General features: G+C 38.2%; 1 protein-coding gene across 1 annotated transcript in view; it reads left to right on the forward strand.

Annotated features, from left to right (window-relative positions):
- Positions 1-21827, forward strand: part of ERICH6 (glutamate rich 6) — a 34012-nt gene that overhangs the window by 9340 nt on the left and 2845 nt on the right. Inside the window, exons 5-13 of the mRNA XM_027092831.1 lie at positions 107-162; positions 263-379; positions 3328-3441; positions 4614-4771; positions 5209-5279; positions 6127-6272; positions 13478-13563; positions 15553-15708; positions 18173-18401. Coding sequence (XP_026948632.1) covers positions 107-162; positions 263-379; positions 3328-3441; positions 4614-4771; positions 5209-5279; positions 6127-6272; positions 13478-13563; positions 15553-15708; positions 18173-18401 — 1133 coding nt within the window. The remainder of the gene's footprint in view (positions 1-106; positions 163-262; positions 380-3327; positions 3442-4613; positions 4772-5208; positions 5280-6126; positions 6273-13477; positions 13564-15552; positions 15709-18172; positions 18402-21827) is intronic.

A 21827-nucleotide genomic window follows, 5' to 3' on the forward strand; every position in this document is an offset into this window, starting at 1 on the left:
TGTGAGTGAGTGTGTGTCATGGGCTAGGATCTTCAAACTAGAGAAAATGGAATACACTGCACAAAGTTTTCAAACATTCCTTCTAAATCTGTCTTTTTGTCTTCAGCAAAATGGGTAATTAACCCAGAAGAGCCAAAACTAAATATTTTATGTGAGCTGGAGGTAAGAAATGTTTATCAGTCCAACTAGTACACTGAGCTCATGGTAAAAATCACTTATTCAATCTTCAATTTTTTTCTTTCTCCCTCTTTTTAAAATTTAGTTTAAGGAAGACTTCATAACACTTTTTGAGCCCTCTCTGAGAACAATACCCAGCATCGGACCACCATCTATTCTCAAATTCAAACAAGAGAGTTCCAATTTAGGCATTAAGTTCAAGGTAATTTTCATTTATATTTCTTTTTGCTTTTACTGTAATAAATGGTATAAAAAGCCCCATGATGATCTGCACAAAAGACAGTGAACATACTTTTACAAAAAAAAGGCAAGGAGCTCATTTACTTGGACTAGCACTTAGGGTGGCTCTATTCGTTTCCTAGGGCTGCTGGAACAAAATACCAGAAACTAGGTGGCTTACAGCGACAGAAAAGTATTGTTTCACAGTTCTGAAGGCTGGAAGTCCAAAATCAAGGTGTCAGCAAGTCTAACCTGGAGGGGAGAGTCCCTCCTTGCCTCTTCTGAGCTTCTGGTGGTGGCCATCAATCCTTGGCTTTCGGCTGCATCACTCCAATCTCTGCCTTGGTTGTCCCAGCACACTCTGTGTGTCTCTGTCCAAATGTCCCTCTTCTCCAAGGACACCAGTCATATTGGATTAGCGCCCACGCTAATGACCTCATCTTAACTTGATTATATCTACAGAGACCCCGTTTCTAAGTCAGGCCACATTCACAGGTACCAGGGGTTAGAAATTCAACAGAGCCTTTGGGGGAGCACAACTCAACCTGTAACAGTGGTCATAAAGCCAGGCAGCACAGGTGAACGTTAGCTGTATTTGATCACATTAAATGACCAATTAATGTCTGCATTCAATGGGCAAGGGAGAGGTCACCTTAGTAATTCCAACAGGATACAAACCACCCTGCCTTGCCACAGAGGTAAGGGACTGACCGGTGGTATGATTATTTCCGAACTTGCAGGGCATGGCCATGTAGAGAGAGCTGCACACTCCCCAGACTGGAACCTCCTTGATTACTTCTTTTGGGGTACACTAAAGGTACAGGCTTATTCACTGAAATCAGAGATACCAATCATGTGAGGCAGGACGGCACAGATGTGTGTGCAGGAGTTGACGGGAATGCCGTGTGGATGCACCAATGTGGTTGGTGTTCACTGTCATTCTGTGCAGCACGTTGAACTATGCGATTCTAATGCATGGTAATACATTAAATACATCACGTAACGTAATATGAGTCAACATTTACTGTTTATATTTGCCCAGGTTTCTAAATTTTATGGTCACCTTATAGACTCTTCAGGCTGAAATTCTTTCTTCAAACATAGCACCTTCCTTTTTCTGAAGCACAAAGGCTTGTATCCAGGAAGTTTCTTGAGCTCTCTTCCCCTGACACCCAGAGATGCACCTGAACATGAGGAAGGCCTTGGGGACTTCCTTCCACAGAGCTGTCCCTACACCGGCCCCTGGACAGGGCTGGCTCCCCCTGCATCCCTGGGCCAACCTTTCAGGTCTTCTGAGATGGGCCTGGACACTGGTCTAGTTCAGGGGCAGCAGCAGCTGGTTGGCCAGCTCTCCTCTTCAGCCACACCCTCTTGAGGTGGAAATTCCAACCCCACTCATGTCTTTTGAAGCATCTTTACTTACTTTGCCCCCAGGTGAAGGAGTGAAGGGGTGAAGGGGCCATGGGCAGAGGAGTTCACTACCGAGATGCTGGCAGCACAGTCTGTAGCTGGCCTGGCGTTGCCAAGCTCTTCCTGCCCATTCCATCATTTGGTAGCTGTCCTGGATTCGTCACCACCATCTCTCTCTTACAAGGCTTTCCTCCCTGAGTGTTCTGCTTTCAGCGATGTGCAGTGCTTATTATCGGGTACTTTCCATGTCCTAATTATACTGGACTGTACTCTACGGTCCCTGGCTGCACCGGCCATCTCAGTCACCCTTTGGCCCCATGGCGGTCATTTTGCCAGGCTCGGAGAATGGTTTCCATGGCAACTACAGGTGCCCTGGTGGTTTCATGACATGCAAGTCATGATCTGGGTCTTTTCCTGGAGGCCTGTGCTGAGGCTTGGCTGCTCACCTGCCAGGAGGCTCTGTAGTCACAGCCATGACCTCAGATCACTAAGAGGGCCATAGTGCATCCACCCCTCACTGAGTCACCTGCGCCCGTAACTCCCAGCCTCCTCTTGCGTTCCCTAGCCTCCCCTCCCCTCCTGGATTACCTTCACAGCACAGACAGGAGAATGTGGTGCCCCAACTGGGGCTTCCCTTGAGAAAGGACTCTAATTTATTTTAGAAAGTTGACCATTGTAAACAGTGGCCCACATAGTAATGTCAAGACTTTTTCTTAGCTGACACTTCTTTTTTAATTTTTATTTATTTATTTATCTTTGCGGTACGCGGGCCTCTCACTGCTGTGGCCTCTCCCGTTGCGGAGCACAGGCTCCGGACGCGCAGGCCCAGTGGCCATGGCTCACGGGCCCAGCCTCTCCGCGGCATGTGGGATCTTCCCGGACCGGGGCACAAACCCGTGTCCCCTGCATCGGCAGGCGGACTCTCAACCACTGCGCCACCAGGGAAGCCCTTAGCCGACACGTCTTGAAAGAGTTTATGGTATTTAAACACCTTAGACCATTTACACAAAATCAAATATGTGTTATCCTTTGTGTCCCGCATCTAGTCACACACTGTACCTCCCCCTGCTCGACAAGGGACACTGATGTCAACAGTAAAATCATTTCTGCAACTTTCTTCTTACACTGAGGAGGCATCCCAAGGACCCACAGAGTTCCCGATGGGCTCAGCTGCACCCCAACGAACTGCACCAGACAGAGGCCTCCAAAACACCACTTCAGCCTCCCCAGCCCTTAAGAGCCCTTGAATAGAAATGATGTCTCATTTCTGGAATACACAGATCCTGCTGGCTTCGTGCCTTCTGATATAGGATCTCAGACCCCTGAAAGTTCCCTACGAACCATCGCTGGGAGCCCTCATGTTGTCTGACAGGAGTTCTCAAGCAGGTTTGTACATCCCTCATCAACCTGTTGTCTGACTGGACATTCGCTGGCCCTGTCCAGGGCTCTGGCTCCGCCTGCTCTGAGAGGCTCTGGGCCTCCTTGTGGGCATGTCTTCATTTTTTTTTCTCCTCTCTGAAGAGAGAAGAGGAGGAGGTATCGCCCACGTGTGAGTTCTGTGGGAGCGATCTAAGACCATTTCTCTCCAATGTGGATCTTTCCTGTGACTACAATAGCTCTGAACTAGTAGAACAGGTAAGTTCTAAAGCAGGTTCACAGAGGAAATAGTGTTACTTTTAGACACTAATTTAAGCATAAGTAGTATTTTCTTCTGCATCTTTCCAATGCATTGCCTTTCTTTTTCTTTCTTTTTTTTTTTTTGGCTGCACTGCGTGGCTTGTGGGATCGTAGTTCCCTCACCAGGGATCGAACCTGGGACCCTGGCAGTGAAAGCCCAGAATCCTAACCACTGCACTGCCAGAGGATTCCCTGCATTGCCATTCTTAAGAGAGTTACATGTTAGCCGTCAGGGCAACGCAAATCATAATCACAATGGGATACAATTTCACACCCACTAGGATGGCTATAATCCAAAAGACAGATAATAACAAGGATGTAGAGACACTGGAACCCTCATACACTGCTGAAGGGGAATATAAAACGATGCAGCCGCTTTGGAAAACAGTCGGGCAATCCCTCAAAAAGTTAAAACATACAGATGCCATATAACCCAACACACAATTCCATTCCTAAGTATATACCCAAGAAAATTAACACCATATGTCCACCCAGAAACGTGTATACAAATGTTCACAGCAGCATGATTCATAACAGCCAAAAAGTGAAAATAACCCAGACATTTAGCAACAGATGAAAGGGTAAATAAATGTGGGGTATCCATACAATGAAATATTATGCAGCCATAAAAAGGAATGAAGTACTTATACATGCTATGACATAAATGAAAATATTTGCTATGTGAAAGAAGCAAGTCACAAAGTACCACATGTTGTATGCAAATCTATAAAGACAGCAAATAGATTAGTGGCTGCCAGGGGCTGAGACGAGAGGAGAATAAGGAGTAACTGTTAATGGGTACAGGTTTCAGTTTCTAAAATTGATTGTTGTGATGGTTGCAAAATTCTGTGACTATATTGGATTGGCCAAAAAGTTCGTTCGGGTTTTTCCTACAATGTTATGGAAAAACCTGAGCGAATGTTTTGGCCAACCCAACACTAAAAACCATTGACTTGTACACTTTAAATGGGTGAACTGTATGATATGTGAATTATATCTCAATAAAACTGTTACCAAAAAAATGTTATGATAGATTGTTATCCAAAACCCCATTAACATTTTTTGGGTTTTTTTCCCTCCTGTAATTATCATCTAGGACTGATGAGATGAAAATGAACTCTGTTTTTCAGACCTCCTGTTGTAGTTATTTCCAAAACCTGATTGACTACATCTATGAGGGAAAACAAAAAATCCAAAGCTCTAAAGCTGAATTAATCTGTATTGACCCTCATGCCGCCCACGGCAGTGAAGTCGACAGACTCAAAGCAAAGGAAAAAGCTTTGCGGAGGTAACAGTGAGCCTTTGATATTGAAACTCAGATAGGCCCACTTAGTTAGTTTTTTGTAAAATGAACCTCATTTTCTCAAAATAGATAATTTTGAAGATGCATTCCCAGTGAAGAAACAAAAATTGGCCAAAGCAAACCTATTGCAATTCCTGGTGGACACTGTAAGAGTCAGAAGATTTCAGAAACTCAGTGAACTCACTGACTTAGAGTAGAAATTTGCCAATCCCAAATTCTCAGGGCAATTCGGAATTCCTATATTGGAGAAATCTGTCCACTAAATATAGTAGAAACACACGCACACTGATTAAATGACTTGATTCACAAGTAGTAACAGATAAAAATAACAAGGAATAGCGTTTAAACAGTAAAAATTTATAGTATACTGTTTTAAACTTCCAACATATTTCAGACTTATGCATCATCTTTTGATTTTGTAGAAAACTGGAGCGACGAATGGCCCAACACTATGCAATGTTTACAAAAGAACAGACTACTTTCTCTGAAGAAGGTAAGTTCCTTAACACTGATGTTATAGATCAGAAAGCTCACATGTTTGACCAAGAGCAAAAATTGACATATTCTAAAAATAACATTTAAATTTTTCATTTTGGTCAATACATCAGTCAAAATGGCTCAGAAAATCCCGCTTTTCCGTCATCTGGCTTTTGAAGCTTTTAGTCTTCAGCTCACTGTTGTTATTGATTGAAATAAATTAGCAACATCTATAGAGCACTTTATAGATAGCTAGAAAGAGCTTTTGAGTTCATTGTCTCTCATTTTATCAAACATACATTCCATTTTGTTTCAAGCTAGGATATGGAAAATCTGTCAAAAACAAATCAGATTCCTTTCTTATAGGCAGGCCCCATCGGTCAGCTGGCCAGTATAGCTGTAGTACTGGTACGACTGAAGGGGCACCGATTTTAGAATCAGAAGTTCTGGATTTATGTCCTTGCTTTTCTCCTCATAGGCTGCCCAATTGGGGATAAATTATTTAATATTTCTGAGCATCAGGCTCCTCCTCTGTGACTCAGAGCCATTGAAAAGATACTTAGAGAAGATTTTTTTTTTTCAACGAAACCCCCAGTATAAAATTCCTTGGTATTCAACTGTTTTCTACTAAACCTAAGGCCAGAAAATTCCACGTAATGAAAATCATCATTATTTTTCTTTCAACCAAATGAGAATTTCTCATTTTTTTAAACAAAAGAAGGAGGTCCTCATTTTTCTTCCATTAAAAAAATGTCCAATGAATCAATGCATCCGTAACAGAGTTTGCAATTTCATTTTAGAAGAGAGGTTTTGGAAAGTTTTAAACATCGTATATGTATTTCATGTGATTCTTTTCCCATTAGATGCAAAGCAGTTTAAAACAATTTCTTATCAACTTTCCATGGATATTCCAGAAGTAGAGTCAGCTAAGGAAGAACTAACTGATTATCAACTAGACGAAAGAAATATATCCATTGTTTGTTGTGATTCTAGGATAGCATGTGGAAAGGTAATTAGCTTGTAATTTTTTTTTATTTGCTACTCTTTAAAAATCAGTTTTACCTAAAATTATAAAAGCTGTCATGATGAATATGGCAGCGTGGCTACATGACACATTTAACTATTTGTCAAAAAGAATTGGTATGGACTTGGCCTTTTAACTTATACTAGACTTTATAACAATGCTTTACATATGTTTTATGAGGGGGTATTTTGGTTAAAGCTTTTTTACTTTAAAATGTGATCAGTGTATAGTAAGGAACATTTGGAACCCTTTAGAAAACTAAAAAGAATGGGAGAAAATCATCAGAAGTCTCACCCACATCCCCCAAATCATTATTAATATTTCAATATTATCTAGATCTGCACTGCCCAATATGGTAACAAATTCTCCACATGGCTATCCAAATTTAAAATAATTAAAATTAAATAACTCATTTAAAATAATTTAAATTAAATAAGTAAATAAAATGTAATTCTTCAGTCATGCTAGCCACATTTCAAGTGTTAAATAGCTGTGTGTGACTAAAGGCAACCATATTGCAGGGCAGATATAGAAAATTTTTATGGTCACTACAAGTTCTATTAGACAGCACTGTTCTACAGTTTTTAAGCATAGGTTTCTGTTAAAACACTTCTAATTATATTACACATGTAATTTTTATCCTTTTAACTTAATTATCAACAATTTTTCCATGATATTACATAGCTTACATTAACATCATTTTAATATCTATGTGCCTTTTCATATAGTTTAACCATTGCTTTCAATATCTTTGTGTATAAATTTACACTATACTAAATATAGTTCCCCAGAATAGATCCCTAGAAATTAAACTCCTGAGACCAGTTTTGTTTCTCCTGGGTGATATAGAATTTAAGGCATGGCAGTGAACTGAGGTTCTGACAGAATCAAATCCAAATCCTGTCTGAAGGAAGGTCGCTTATCTAGCCCTGAAATCACTCCTACAAATTATCTTTCAAGTTCAATTACCAGCACACAGTGAAAAATAATTAAGAACACAAGGAAACTCAACACCACAAATGAAAACTCAGAGAATTAGTATCAATAAGAGAAGATCTACAAAGACTTCGAAAACTGAAGTAATCTAACTATGTTTATGAAAACAAAAGATCAGCTTGAAGATATATGGAGGGAACAGAAAACTATAAAGGGACATACAATTGAAAAGAAAAAAATGAACTTTAGAAATGAAAAATACAAAAACTGAAATTAAAAACTTAAAAGATGAGAGTTAAATGCAGGTTAGACCCAACTAAAGAAAGAACTAATGACCTGAAAGAAAGGTTAAAAGAAAACTATCAAAATTTACATGGGGGCAAAAAAAGGTAAGGAATACACAAAAGTGTGTATAATATGAAAATAGAATGAAGGGTCTAAAATGTATTTGTTCAGAATCCCAGAAGGAGAGGAAAAAGATAATCAGGCAGAGGCAGTATTTGAAGAGAGAATGGATGATAATTTTCCAAAACTGATAAAAGAGACCTATTCACAGATTTAAGAATCCCAAGCAGGATGAATTAAAAAAATAAAATAAAGTAAAATAAAAATAAATCCTAGACACAGTACAGTGAAACTGCACAAAGACAAAAAGAAAATCTAAAGATTAGCAGAGAAAAAGAAGTCTGTTTACCTTTAAAAGAGAACAGTTAGAAATCAGATAACCTCCCAACAGCAACAATGGAAGCCAGTATAATGTCTTCTGTGTGCTGAAAGAAAATAACAGTCTAGCAGCCTATACCCAGTTAAACTATCTTTCATTAAAATATGCCCCCAAAAGACATGGTCTGGCAAAACAGAGTTTGTCACTAGTAGCCTCTGACTAAAAGGAATTCTAAAGAATGTACTTTGTGTAGTTGGATAGTATGAGATTCAAGAAAGATGAAGAGCAAAGAAAACTGTTCATGGGATATATGTATAAAACTAAAAGTTGACTGATAAAACAATAATAATAATAATGGCTCAAGGACTTTCAAGAAACGGTATAGAGTAAAAATACTTGAAAAAATAGTACATGATTTGGCAAGAAAGCTAAACGCAATTATAGTGTTATAAAAGTCCTTGGTTTGGGAGAAGGGCAAACATAGTCTAAACTCAGACTTTGATAAATTAACTTTGCTTGCTGAAATTTCTGGGGTAGCCAGAAAAATAACAAGTAGAGAGTATAACTTCCAAGCTATCAGAGGCAGAGCAAAAAAATTAGAATAATTCACTTTAAATGCCCCCCAAAAGATAAGAAAGGATAAGGGAAAAGAAAAACACATAACAGAGGACAAATAGAACACGTCAAGGAATGTCAGTAGTTATATGTGAATAGAGTAAATGCTTCAGTTAATAAACAAAGACTGCCTGACAACTTTTTTAAGGAAAAATTCCAACCATAAACTGATTACTACAAGAGACTATATCTAAAATATAAGGATAGGGGCTTCCCTGGTGGCGCAGTGGTTGAGAATCCACCTGCCAGCACAGGGAACACAGGTTTGATCCCTGGTCTGGGAAGATCCCACATGCCGTGGAGCAACTAAGCCCATGCACCACAATTACTGAGCCTGCACTCTAGAGCCCACGAGGCACAACTACTGAGCCCGTGTGCTGCAACTACTGAAGCCTGTGCGCCTAAAGCCCGTGCTCCACAAGAGAAGCCGCTGCAATGAGAAGCCCACACACCGCAACGAAGAGTAGCCCCCGCTCGCTGCAACTAGAGAAAGCCTGTGAGCAGCAACAAAGACCCAGCACAGCCAAAAGTAAAATAAAATAAATAAAAAATAAAATAAAAGGATACAAAAAGATTAAATATAAATAAACAAAAATGACGTATCATGAAAATATTAAAGAGCATCAGTGAGATAGAGGACCACTTCACAGTGACAGAAGTTTTAATCCACCAGGAAGGTATAATGTTACAAAATATGTTTCCCCTATTAACATAGCCTCAAAAAATATAAAGCAAAATTTCACGGAAGTAAAAGGGAAAAAATTTTAATCCATAATCATAATGGGATACTTTAGCCTGCTTCTCTCAATAATTGAGAGGACTATTAGACCAAAAAAAAAAAAAAAAAGCAGTAGTACGATAGAATATTTGAACAACCCGTTTAACAAATTTGACCTAATATTCATGGATTGGAAGAGTATTTTAATATGACATTCTTCCCAAATTGATCTATAGATCCAATGCAACTGTAATTCAAATTCTAACAAGGTTGTATATTTGCGTGTGCAGGGGGAAGGAAGGTCTTGACAAGTTGATGCTAAGATTTACATGGAAATATAAAGAACCTAGAAGAGCCAAGACTTTCTTGAAGAAGAAGCCTGGGAGGGAGGGGAACACGCTCTATCAGATACTGAGATCTATTACAAAATATAGTAATTAAGACAGTGTAGTGTTGGGGCAGGATAAACAAATAAATCTATGATACAGAATAGTTCAGAATCGGATTTATGCACACACAGACTTCTGATCTATGCCAGCAGTGGCACTGCACAGTAATGGAGAAAGGAAAATCTTTCCAATACATACTGCTGGGACAATTGGATATCCATATTTTTTAATGAAATTGGAATCATACCTCACATCATATAAAAATCAGTTCCAGTGGATTAAAGACCTAAATGTGAAATGCAAAACTACAATGATTTTTTTTTTTAATAGGAGACTAGCTTTATTACTTAAGGTTAGGGAAAGATTTACTAACCAATTTAAAAAAAGCAGTATCCATAAAGTAGTTGATAAATTAAACTTAAAATTTGGGGGACTTCCCTGGTGGCGCAGTGGTTAAGACTCTGCGCTTCCAATGCACGGGGCCTGGATTCGATCCCAGGTCAGGGAACTAGATCCCACATGCACACCACAACTAAGAGTTTGCATGCCACAACTAAGGAGCCAGTGAGCTGCAACTAAGGAGCAGGTGAGCCAGAACTAAGGAGCCCACCTGCTGCAACTAAGACCTGGTGCAACCAAATAAATAAATAAAATATTTTAAAAAATTAAAATTTGGAAGACAAGCCAAGGGAGATATTTTGCAGCACATAGGATATACAAAGGGCTTTTATCCTAAATGTATAAAGAACTTCTATAAATCCACATGAAAAAAAAAGTCTACCTAATAGAAAAATGAACTTAAAAAACTTGACCACTTCTCCAAGGAGAAAATTCAAATAATCAATAAACATATGAAAAGGTGTTCAACCTCATTAGTAACCTGGGAGAGGAAAATTGAAACCACAATTAGAGATCAGTACATACGTATAATATTGGCAAAAAAGAAAAATTGTGAAGTCTGATACTACTGAGTGTTGGAAAGGATATAGAGTAACAGTCCCTATTATTTGCCTCTAGTGTGAATGCAAATTGGTACAACTTGAAAATCATTTTGGCAGTACCTTGTAAAGTGGGAGACAGGCATATCTTGGGGTTCAGCAATTCTACCTCTGGGTATAAGATCTGAGAGTAACTGGGTACCAGCATACATGCAAAAGACGGTTCAGAGTATCATTGTTTATAAGCCAAAAACTGGGAACAACTGAGATATCCATTAACAATAGAATGGATAAGTAAATAATGATGAAGTCATACGATACAATCCTACACACAAATGGAAGTAATTGGACTACAACTACACACTGGGACGTGTATGAATCTTACAAACATAATGTTGACTAAAAGAAACAAAGTATTAAAAATTCATAATGTTCGATTCCATTTATGTAAAATTCAAAACGGGAAAAGTTAAACTATATTGTTTAGAGATTACAGAACACTGACTTTGGGGTAGCACAGAGGGAACTTCCAGAGTATCAGCATTGTTCTATATCTTGACCCAGATGGTGATAACATGGGTGTTCACATTATAATTGCTCATTAACAAAATAGCATATTTTAGTGCTTATCTGAATCTATTTTATATTTCATAAAAGTGAAAAGTGTATTATCTTTCAAAATAAATGGCAACATTTACATGAAAATTTAGATTGTTTCATTGTTTAGCCCTAGGAATTCTTGTATGCATTTTATTACAATTCAAGATTAGGAAGAAACAGAATTCAACTGAAGCTTTAGTTCATTTTAAAACATTGTTGGGGGCTTCCCTGGTGGCACACTGGTTAAGAATCCGCCTGCCAATGCTGGGGACACGGGTTCAAGCCCTGGTCCGGGAAGATCCCACATGCCACGGAGCAACTAAGCCTGTGCGCCACAACTACTAAACCTGCGCTCTAGAGTCCGCGAGCCACAACTACTGAAGCCCACGTGCCTAGAGCCCGTGCTCCGCAACAAGAGAAGCCACTGCAATGAGAAGCCCGCGCACTGCAACAAAGAGTAACCCCCGCTCGCCGCAACTAGAGAAAGCCCACCCGCAGCAATGAAGACCCAATGCAGCCAAAATAAGTTAATTTTTTTAAAAAGACATGTCTATAAAAAATAAAATATTGTTGGCTACAAATTCATTCCCCTATTGAGTATTACATAGAAAGTAAAATAGTTAAGCTTACAGGTACAACAAGCAATATCTTTTGTATTTCTTTCTTCATCTTCCCATATTCCACTAGTGTTTTTCTCAAATGAACTTCAAGAGCAACCTTGAAAAGACACCAGATGCTGCAGCTTACACTGGAGTGTAAAGTCAGTTTATTGAAGTATAATTTATTGTAAAACTCACCTTCTTATATGTACAGCTCCATTAATTTTGACAGTTATGTAATCACCACTACAACCAGGACACAGAATATCTCCACTGTGCTAGGGCTGGGTGTTTTTTTTTTTTAATCTTCTTTTGTTTTTATAACAATATGCATATAAAGTAAAAGCAGATAAATAAAAAATAAACCTGATTGAAAAATTGGCATAAGACCTGAATAGGCATTCTTTTAAAGAAGACATACAGATGGCCAACATCATTAATCATCAGGGAAATGCAAATTAAAACCACAATGAGATATCACCTCACACCTGTCAGAATGGCTGTCATCCAAAAGAACACAAATAACAAATGTTGACAAGGATGTGGAGAAAAGGGAACACTTGTGCACCGTTAGTGGGAATGTACATTGGTGTAGCCACTGTAGAAAACAGTATGGAGGTTCCTAAAAAACTAAAAATAGAACTACTGTATGAACCAGCAATTCCACTCTTGGGTGTATAACTGAAAAAAAATGAAAGCACTAATTCGAAAAGATACACACACTCCAATGTTCATAGCAGCATTTTTTACAGTAGCCAAGATATGGAAGCAACCTAAGTGTCCATCAACAGATAGATAAAGAAGATGTGGGGGGGGGGGTGTGTTTTATATATATATATATATATATATATATATATATATAAAAAACACATACACACATATATATATGGGAATACTACTCAGCCATAAAAAAGAATGAAATTTTGCCATTTGCAACAACATGGATGGAGGGTATTTGGCTAAGTGAAATAAGTCAGAGAAAGACAAATACTGCATTATATCATTTATATGTAGAATCTAAAAGAAAACAAACTAATGAATATAACAAAAAAGAAAACAGACCCACAGACATGGAGAACAAACTAGTATTTTCTAGTGGGGAGAGGGAAGTGGGGAGGGGCAAGATAGGGGTAGGGGTTTAAGAGGTACAAACTGCTATGTATAAAATAGATAAGCAAAAAAAAAAAAAAAAAAAAATAGATAAGCTACAAGTATATATTGTACAGCACAGAGAATATAGCCAATATTTTATAATAACTATAAATGAAGTATAACCTTTAAAAATTGTGAATCACTATGTTGTTCGCCTGAAACTTATATAACATTGCACATCAACGATACTTCAATTAAAAAAAATACCTACCATATAAGTTATTTTTAAGTGTTTGCTGTTATGATGATGACGATTACTTAAAATATAATTCTGACTGAAGCCTGAGCACTCTCTTCTATCTTGTTCTATTGAATAAAAATTGTTTTTAATTTTTTAAAAAAGACAAAAAACAAAAAACACTCTTCAAACAGATAAGTAATGTCAGATTCCTGCCAGAAAGGTTTAATCAGGTTATCTGCAGGGGTTAGGGACAATCTTTAATGATTCCTAAGGATTGTTCCCTGTTGCTGATTTAGGATCAAAAATTTAAGTTAAGAAATGGTTTGTGTGAGTGTCTAGCAAGCAAAGGATGTCTGTTGTCATCATGTAACTGTGCTTTTGTTTTCTACGGTGTATAGATCATGACAAATGAGCTCTTTGAAAAGCACTACAAACATGGGAGCAAATTTCTGACTTCATTTCCAGACGGGACAACACAAATATTGTATCCTTTCTTTCAACAACTTATTTTCGTTAGCTTTATTTCTTCACAAAAAGAAAGATAAAGAAAAAATAGATTGAAAAATATGAAGAAAAAAATAGTTATTACCAAATCCTACCACCCAGAGCAAAGCTGTTAACATCTTTTTATACATCTTGCCTTACTTTTTTCCTATGAGTAATTATATGATTCTTTAAAAATTAATTCAACTAGTTATTCATATTTTGTAACTTGCGCCCTTTACATAATATTATACAATACTCATAAATGTTATGAGTATATAATATGCAATAAATATAGAGATAACAACACCATCTTTATAAGCACATGGCATTCCATCACAGTGATGTACTGTAATTCCTTTCATCTATCCCCTATCACTAATCAAAGGTGGTTTCACAATTTTTGGCTGTTTTATACAACAGCTACATGAACAGCTTTGTGCATCCTTCGCTGCACACTTATCACTTACTTCCTTGAATTAAATACCTAGGGATAGAAATTCTGGGTAAGAAATCATGGACATTTTAAAGGTTTAATAGATTTTGCCCCCCAGAAAATGTGTACCAGTTTACACATCCATGAGCAGCATGTTATTTTTAATACAAAAATTCAGTATCCATTTTATGCAACACTCAGTTATTGAGTGTTCAAGTTATTGATCACTTGAACTTCTGCCTGATGATCAGACCATTTGCTATTTTGACGCAAAGGCCATTTAATATCTCAAGGAAAGTAAAACAAAACTATGAAACGAGAAGGACTTTTTGGCGAACTAAGGGCCTCATTTTGTAGGAGAAAGTCATTTTTAGTCACAGTTGCCTAAATGTTTAGTCAAACCCCAGTAAGAAACCATAAAAATGGCTTTCATGGCATAGAAGTGTAATGAAGTTTTAGTTCCCTAGGCCCTTTGAGAAAGAGTGTAGGTTTTTTGTTTTAATTATATCAAAAAATTTTAAATAACTTCCCCAGCTTGTATCATTAGTTATCATTTCCTGCCCTGGCTTTAATTCGTTTTCACTCCTTTGAAGGCTATGGCTGATTTTCAAAATGATTCAGAATCAATTTTGTGTTTACTTCATCTCTGGACTTCCGATCAGCTGAGATAGGACTGAATATTAACAGTTAGTGAATTATCCTCAGTATATTTTATACTTTTTGATGCTATTGTTAAGTGGAATTATTTTAATTTCATTTTCAAAATGTTCACTGCTAGTGTATAGAAATACAACTTATTTTTATACATTGATCTTTTAGCCTACAACCCTACTGAACTCTTTTGTTAGTTCTAACATTATTTTGTGGATTCCTTAGGATTTTCTATATACAAGAGCATGTTATCTGCAAATAGAGATAGTTTTACTTCTTCCATTTCCAGTCTGAATGTCTTCATTTCTTTTTCTTTCACAAAATTTTCCTGACTGGAACCTCCAGCGTGAGGTTGAACAGCAGTGGAAAGAGTGAACATTTTTGTTTAGTTCCTGATCTTAGGGGGAAAACACCTAGTCTTTCATCATTAAGTATGATGTTAGCTCTGGGGTTTTGTTAGACATTCTTTATCAGGTTGAGGAGGCTCCCTTCTATTCCTAGTTCATTGAATCATTTATCATGAAAGGTATTGGATTTTGTCAGATGCTTTTTCTGCATCTATTGAGATGATCATCTTTTTTTGCTCTTTATTCTATCAATATAGTATGTTTCATTAATTTATTTTTAGATGGTAAACCAACCTTGCATCCCTGGGATAAACTCCACTTTGTCGTGGTACACAATCCTTTTAATATGTTGCTAGATTCCATTTGCTGGTATTTTTGTTGAGGATTTTTGTGTCTCATAAATATATTTTGATCCACATAAAAAGCATGAAATTATTTTGTAATAACCCTCCCATTTTCAGAATGCTTTATAGTTTCAAAGGGCTCTCTTATAAATTGAATTTATTCCCAGTATAAAGACCATTAGCATAACTCAAATGACCTTATCTGATCTCAGCTACCCATCTGGAAACCTAGCCATCATCCGAGTGCCCAATGAGATAAATGGCTTCACTTGCATAGTCCAAGAAGACATGCCCACTAACCCTGCAATCCTGGCAGTGCTAGATTCTTCGGGTCGAAGTTCCTGCTATCATCCCAACGGAAATGTCTGGTAGGCTTCTAGGTTCCTCCTGCTGTCATTTTGTTTCTCAGGTTTTGTGAAATTTTATTTTTCCTTTTATTTTTTCGACTTTATTGAGATATAATTGACATATACTGTGTTAAGTTAAAAGTGTACAGCGTGTCGATTTGATACACTTATATGGTGCAAAATGATTACCTCTATAGCATTAGCTAACACAGGCAACATGTCACATAATTACCATTTCTTTTTTGTGTTGAGAACATTTAAGATATACTCTCTTAGCAACTTTCAAGTTTATAATACAGTGTTAACTATAATCACTATGCTATACATTAGATCCCCAGATCTTATTCATCTTATAACTAGAAGGACAAAAATAGCTTTAAGAAGATTTATTTATATTAGTGGTCTTTAGATAGTAATGTTCAACTCAGATAAATTTTTGATTTATGTCATTCCATATGCTGCTTAGTGGAAAAATCCCAGGCAACTACATAAAACAAAGCTCATCATATTTTTTCTATAAACAGAAAGAAAATATAAACTATACAATTTTAATATTAGAAAAACATCTCTAAATAAATTGTATGGCCATCCTAGGGATCTGAGATATGAACCCAGGCAGTCTCTCTAGATGCTATGCCCTGATAATGTTATCCTGGCTTCATCTATGGAAATAATTCGCAATGGACAGCTGCCATACTGTGTTGTTACTGTTTGAGATATATCCCTAACAAGTAGGCTTCCCATAGCCACAACTAACAATAATATACAAACAAAATCTCTAGAGAAATGAAGGTCCTAATGCCTTCGATCTACTAACTTACACACTCTGTGATTTCATATTATTTCATTTAGTCTGAGAAAGTGAAATTTGGGTTCTAACTTCAAATACAATTTAATCTTTTGAAGCTTTTCAGAAAGAGATATTCTCTCCCTTTAACTTATTTACAGGTATAACAATCTTATCTTGAGACACTCTGCCAATAATTGACAGAAATTTGAACACTCTGCCAGTACTTGAGAAAGTTAGGACACAGGGAGATATTTGTACTTTTAGTTCAAAGCAGTAGTCAATCCATTACCTCCAAGTCTATTGGAGACTTTCTCCTTATCCTTCAGGGTTCAGTAGCAGCTCTGCATCACATCTGGTGGGGCACTATATCAACTGTCACCAGATATTCACTGGCTTCTAGGACTTCTCCCTTTACCAGTAAAGACCTCCCAGCCACCGACTGAACTCCTGGGCCCACTGACATGACTCCTTGACACTCTCATAGCCCCTCTCGCTGCTTCTTGTGTAGCAAGCCCACCTCCCCTGTGGGACTGAAGTCCCTTGAAGGCACACCCTGCACCTTTGCCACTACATCACATTTATCTGTACATGGCATAGACTCAAAGAAAGTTTATTAAATAAACAATTAAACAATTAAACAAATAAACAATTAAAATTATCTAGATAATTTTAGCCAAATGTTATTTTCACCCACGTACCAAGATAAAACTAAACCTCCCTCCTCCCAGATACAAAGATAATCACCTCAATTTCTCAGTTGTACTTTTGTTATCAGATTACTGCCACTCATCAAAGCTGGGAAAATACTATGTGAGTTATCTTACTCTAGGGAGCCCTCCTGGCCAATTCATCTGGTTTAAAAAAAAAATAATTTATTATCAAATTAAGCCAGCTAAGTACCCAGAACTCTACCTATCCTCTCTCCTCGAGAAAGAGATAGTGACCCCAGATGGAAGAAAGTGAGAGGGTATGCAAAGGAGCTCATAGAGTAGGATGGCAGTCACTAGCCACTAGATCTCAGATTGTGCAGGGCCACATCTGTAGGTAATGTGGTAAAATGTGGCATTAACAACTCTAAGAGATTGGGGAGGCCCTGCTGGCCTCAGTTCCCCCTTCTGCTCCATTACCAAACTCTTCTAAACCACAGTGATCTCAGAGATGATCCCTGAGCCTCTCCTGCCCACACTGGCCCTGATGAGAGGCCTCCTAGAAGGACTCCTGGCCCCCAGTTGCTGGGCACTGTTAGGAAACAGGTCTCTGTACTGAGGCCAATTTGGCCTTTCCCAGAACTTACACTCACTGATCTTCATTTTGACACAGGGAAAATCTAAGTACGAGTCTTCTCCCCTCTTCCATGTAGAGCCTGCTCTCCTGTATTTCTTCTTATCCAAACTAAACCTTCTGTGCTCCCTCTTCATCCTCCCCAGCACATCATTTTCCAGATCCCTTTACCATCCCGGTTCCAGCCTTTGGACCCATTTTGGTTTACTACATCTTAAACCATACCCAGTACTTCAAATTAGTATAGAAGTCGGTCACAGTATTATTGCTCCTAAGATTACCTGAGGTTTTCCACTATTCATATGCTATTGGCTAGTATAAACTGCTATTCCCTTTGGTTAGCAAGTGAGCAGGCTAATTCAAGGTTGAATTATAATGTAACTGTTTATGATTTTTAATTTCCTTTCTGCCCAGGGTATACATCAATATCTTGGGCGGTCAATGTTCAGATCAAGCTGGCAACAGAGTAAGGGCTTGGAATTGGTCAAGTTCCGTCACTTCCTCACCCTTCGTTTCATTTAAACCTGTCTTTCTGGCTTTGAACCGTTATGTTGGAATCCGCATCTTAGAACAAGACAAGATTTCAATCACTTTTCTAGCAATGGGCCAACAGGCAAGAATCAGTGTCGGAACCAAAGTGAAGGTAGGTACATTTTTATAAACAGTTAAAAGCATTTAGAATAATAAGAGCAAAGCAATGTTTGTTAGTGTTATTACTGATAGATTATACTTGTGTGTAATCCACTGTGCACTACTGTGAATTTTGGAGTTCAATGAAAAAACATATAGTGAAAGTTTCATATGGATTGAGGCAACCTTACTGTTTTTTCTTCCTCAGAAATTCCTTTTAGTTCAGACTTGATTCCAAATAACATTTACTGAGTGTTTACTCTCTGACTGAGGTAGTGCAGCTTTGGGGGTTTGGTTTTGGGATTTTGTATTGGGTTTGCTTTTCTCTGTGCTCTAGCAGAAAGCGCCTGGCTGAGTCAGGAGACCTGGGTTCTGACCATGTTCAAGACCCAGCACAAGCCCCATCTCCTTGGAAACACTTCCCAGAGCTCCTAGCCCTTTGTCCAATCAGGGTCGAAAATGTCCTTCTCTGGGTTGTCCGTGTACTCACCTCTGTCCATGCACTTGCTGAACCATGTGCCTTACTCGCCTTCATGGCTGTCTTTCCTACTGGATGGTGAGCTCCTGCAGGACAGAATCTGTCTTACTGATTCCTTTATCCTGCCCGGGGCATGGCCCAGAGTACACTCTCAGTGACCAGAAATGCTGCACAACGGTTAAGAACACAGACTTCAGGTTACAGAGACGTAGTTTCAAACCTCAGCTCTGCCACTTAGCTAAGTAGCTGAACTTGAACTTCAGTTCCCTCCTCTACAAAATGGGGATAATGATTCCTCTCTTACAGATTGCTGTGAAGATTCAATGAGAATGCAAAGTACTTAGCATGGTGCTTGGAACTAAGTACTTAGCAAATGATAGCTCAGTAGAGATACAGAGTTTGTCAGGTATACCTCAGTAAAGCTGAAATATATATAGGCATGTAGAGAAAGATATAGATAGAGATCTATGTCACATATAGAGCATATATAGTATGTGACTTTGAATAAGTCCTCTAAACTTTGAGGACCTTGTTTCATCAATTATTCAAGGAAGAGATTGTTCCAAACTTCAAAGACATCTTCAGTTTCTAAAAAGTCTATACATTTAATCGAGTGGAAATATGACTTCAGGATTCCACACAGGCAGGGATATTTCATAAACACCAAACAAAAAGGAGACTCCAGATTCAGCCAACACAGAGCAAGGGTCTACAATGTGCTAAGCACTATTTGAGCTACTTCCAGTCAGTCTAGCTACTGCAGTCAGCTGCCATGCTCCAAACAACCTTCTTCCTTGGTTAGAAATTTACAAGATAGCCTTTTTTTGGTTCATTACATTCATGGTAAATATACATTTTTACCAAAAATGTCTAAAATGCTCTTTCTCCTCACCTCCCTCCTTCGAAATGAATTTTAATCAGAAAAGAGAGTTGGTGCAAAAGAAAGAATTTGATGTTAAAAGTGATTGCTTTTCTCATCATCCTCATGATCTTTCATTTTTTTAAAATTCCAAAAGTGATATGTGGATACATTCTCATATTTGAAGATTAAAGATAGAAATATAGAGAGTAAAAAAATGAGATACCCCCCTTCATCCTTTCTTCTATTCTAATTCTCTTCCCAAAGGTAATCACCACTGAAAATTTGGTGGGTACTTCTCTTTTCTATGTACTTATAAATTATTCACATACATCTTTTTAAAATAAAAATTGGATCAGACTACACTGATTGTATTATTAGGCTTGTTCTATTTTTGTTTTCCATTTAACATGTGTTAAAGATCCTTTCATGTCTACATATCCAAGCACATTTGTCTATTCTGTTGCTACGTAATATTTCATATGTACTATAGTTAATTTATGTTGACTCTAATGCCTTCTCAGTGGCATTGGGCACAGTTGCTCACTTCCTCCTCCCAAAAGAATTTCCTCCCTTGCTTCCAGGACCTACTCTCCCTTGATTTTACTTCTACCTCAAGGGTTACTCCTTCTCATTTTTCTTTGTCTATTTTCTTCACCCCTGCCTTTTTCTAAATATTGAGGGGCTCCAGGGCTTGTCGTTGGGCTCATCTTTTCTCTAGCTATACTCACTCCCTAGGTGATCTCATTAGTTTTCTGTCCTTAGATACCATCTGCTTGCTGATGACCCCTCCATTTATCTCCAGGTGGATCTCCCAGGAACTCTAAACTTGCAGATCTGATTCCAACCCTCCATCTCCATCTGGTGTCTAAAGGGCTTTAGAAACTTCACAGAGCAAAATGACATTTGAAAGCGTGCTCTACCTTGGGTCTTCTCCATCTTAGGAAATAGCAACTGCTTTCTTTCAGTTGCTCAGACCCAAAACTTGGGGGTTGCTACCCTCCTCTCTGTTTCACAACCCCACATCTTTCATCTGCAAGTCCTATAAACTCTACCGCCAACATATCTCCAGACTCTATCACTCCTGGCATCCTTCAAGACTACCACCCTTATCTGCCTCATGTACCTAATCCATCTCTTGTTTAAATTATTACAGTAGCCTCCTCCTAAGTCTCCCTGCTTCCGGTCTTCCCAAAGTCAATTCTGCCATGATAGTGGAGGTGATATTTTGAAAACAAAAGTCTGGTCAAAACTGGAGACTTCTAACCTTACTCACAGTAAAAGCCAAGATCCTATAACTGCAATATTGTATGTGATCTGGACTTCCTTCTATTAACATTCCCTCTGTAGTCCTCTTTTCCTACCCACTCTGTTTCAGCCACCCTGGCCTTTTTGCTGTTGCTAGACAATACCAGGCATGTCGCTGCCACAGGGCTTTTGCACTCGCTATTCACTCAACTTAAAATATTCCTCCCCCATTTAGCACATAGCTGCTGCACTTCCCTCAGGTTTCTGCTCTGGAGTCCTTTCCTGACCACCCCGTGTAAACTCGCACGACCCCCACCCCTACCCTGGCACTCTGAGTGCCCCTTTGGCCACATATATATGCCACAGGTTCTAATATGTAGGGCTCCCATTTTCTTTCACCTATAAAGGGTTTATGATTTGTATTCTGATTTCTTCAACTCAGTAGTTATTGAATTTTCAAATAGAGTTCTTAAATTTTCTCTTTTTCTTGTTAACTTCTAAATGGCCAAGGAATATGGCTTGTATTTTTTCCCTGCTGTTCAAAATGTACTGATATTTTCTTGGTGGTTGATGACATAACTTATGACTGTTCCATGTATATTTGACCCCCCCCAAAAGGTTTACTAGCACAAAACTGTATATGTCTAAATGTTCTATTTACACTTCTCTCTATATCCTTTTCTTTTTATTATGGTTGGTTTATTTCTGAGAGATGTATGAATGTCTCCCAATATGACTGAATTAGTACATTTTTCCTACAATTTCTATCAGGTTTTGCTTTATCTGTCCTAAAGCTCTATGGTTAGGAAATTAAAGGTGTCGACTGTCTTCATGGTGAGTTATACTTTTCACCC

Source organism: Aethalodelphis obliquidens, unplaced genomic scaffold (genome assembly GCF_003676395.1).
Source record: "Aethalodelphis obliquidens isolate GAN/ISIS:26980383/991018 unplaced genomic scaffold, ASM367639v1 scaffold81, whole genome shotgun sequence".
Classification (NCBI taxonomy): Eukaryota; Metazoa; Chordata; class Mammalia; order Artiodactyla; family Delphinidae; genus Aethalodelphis; species Aethalodelphis obliquidens.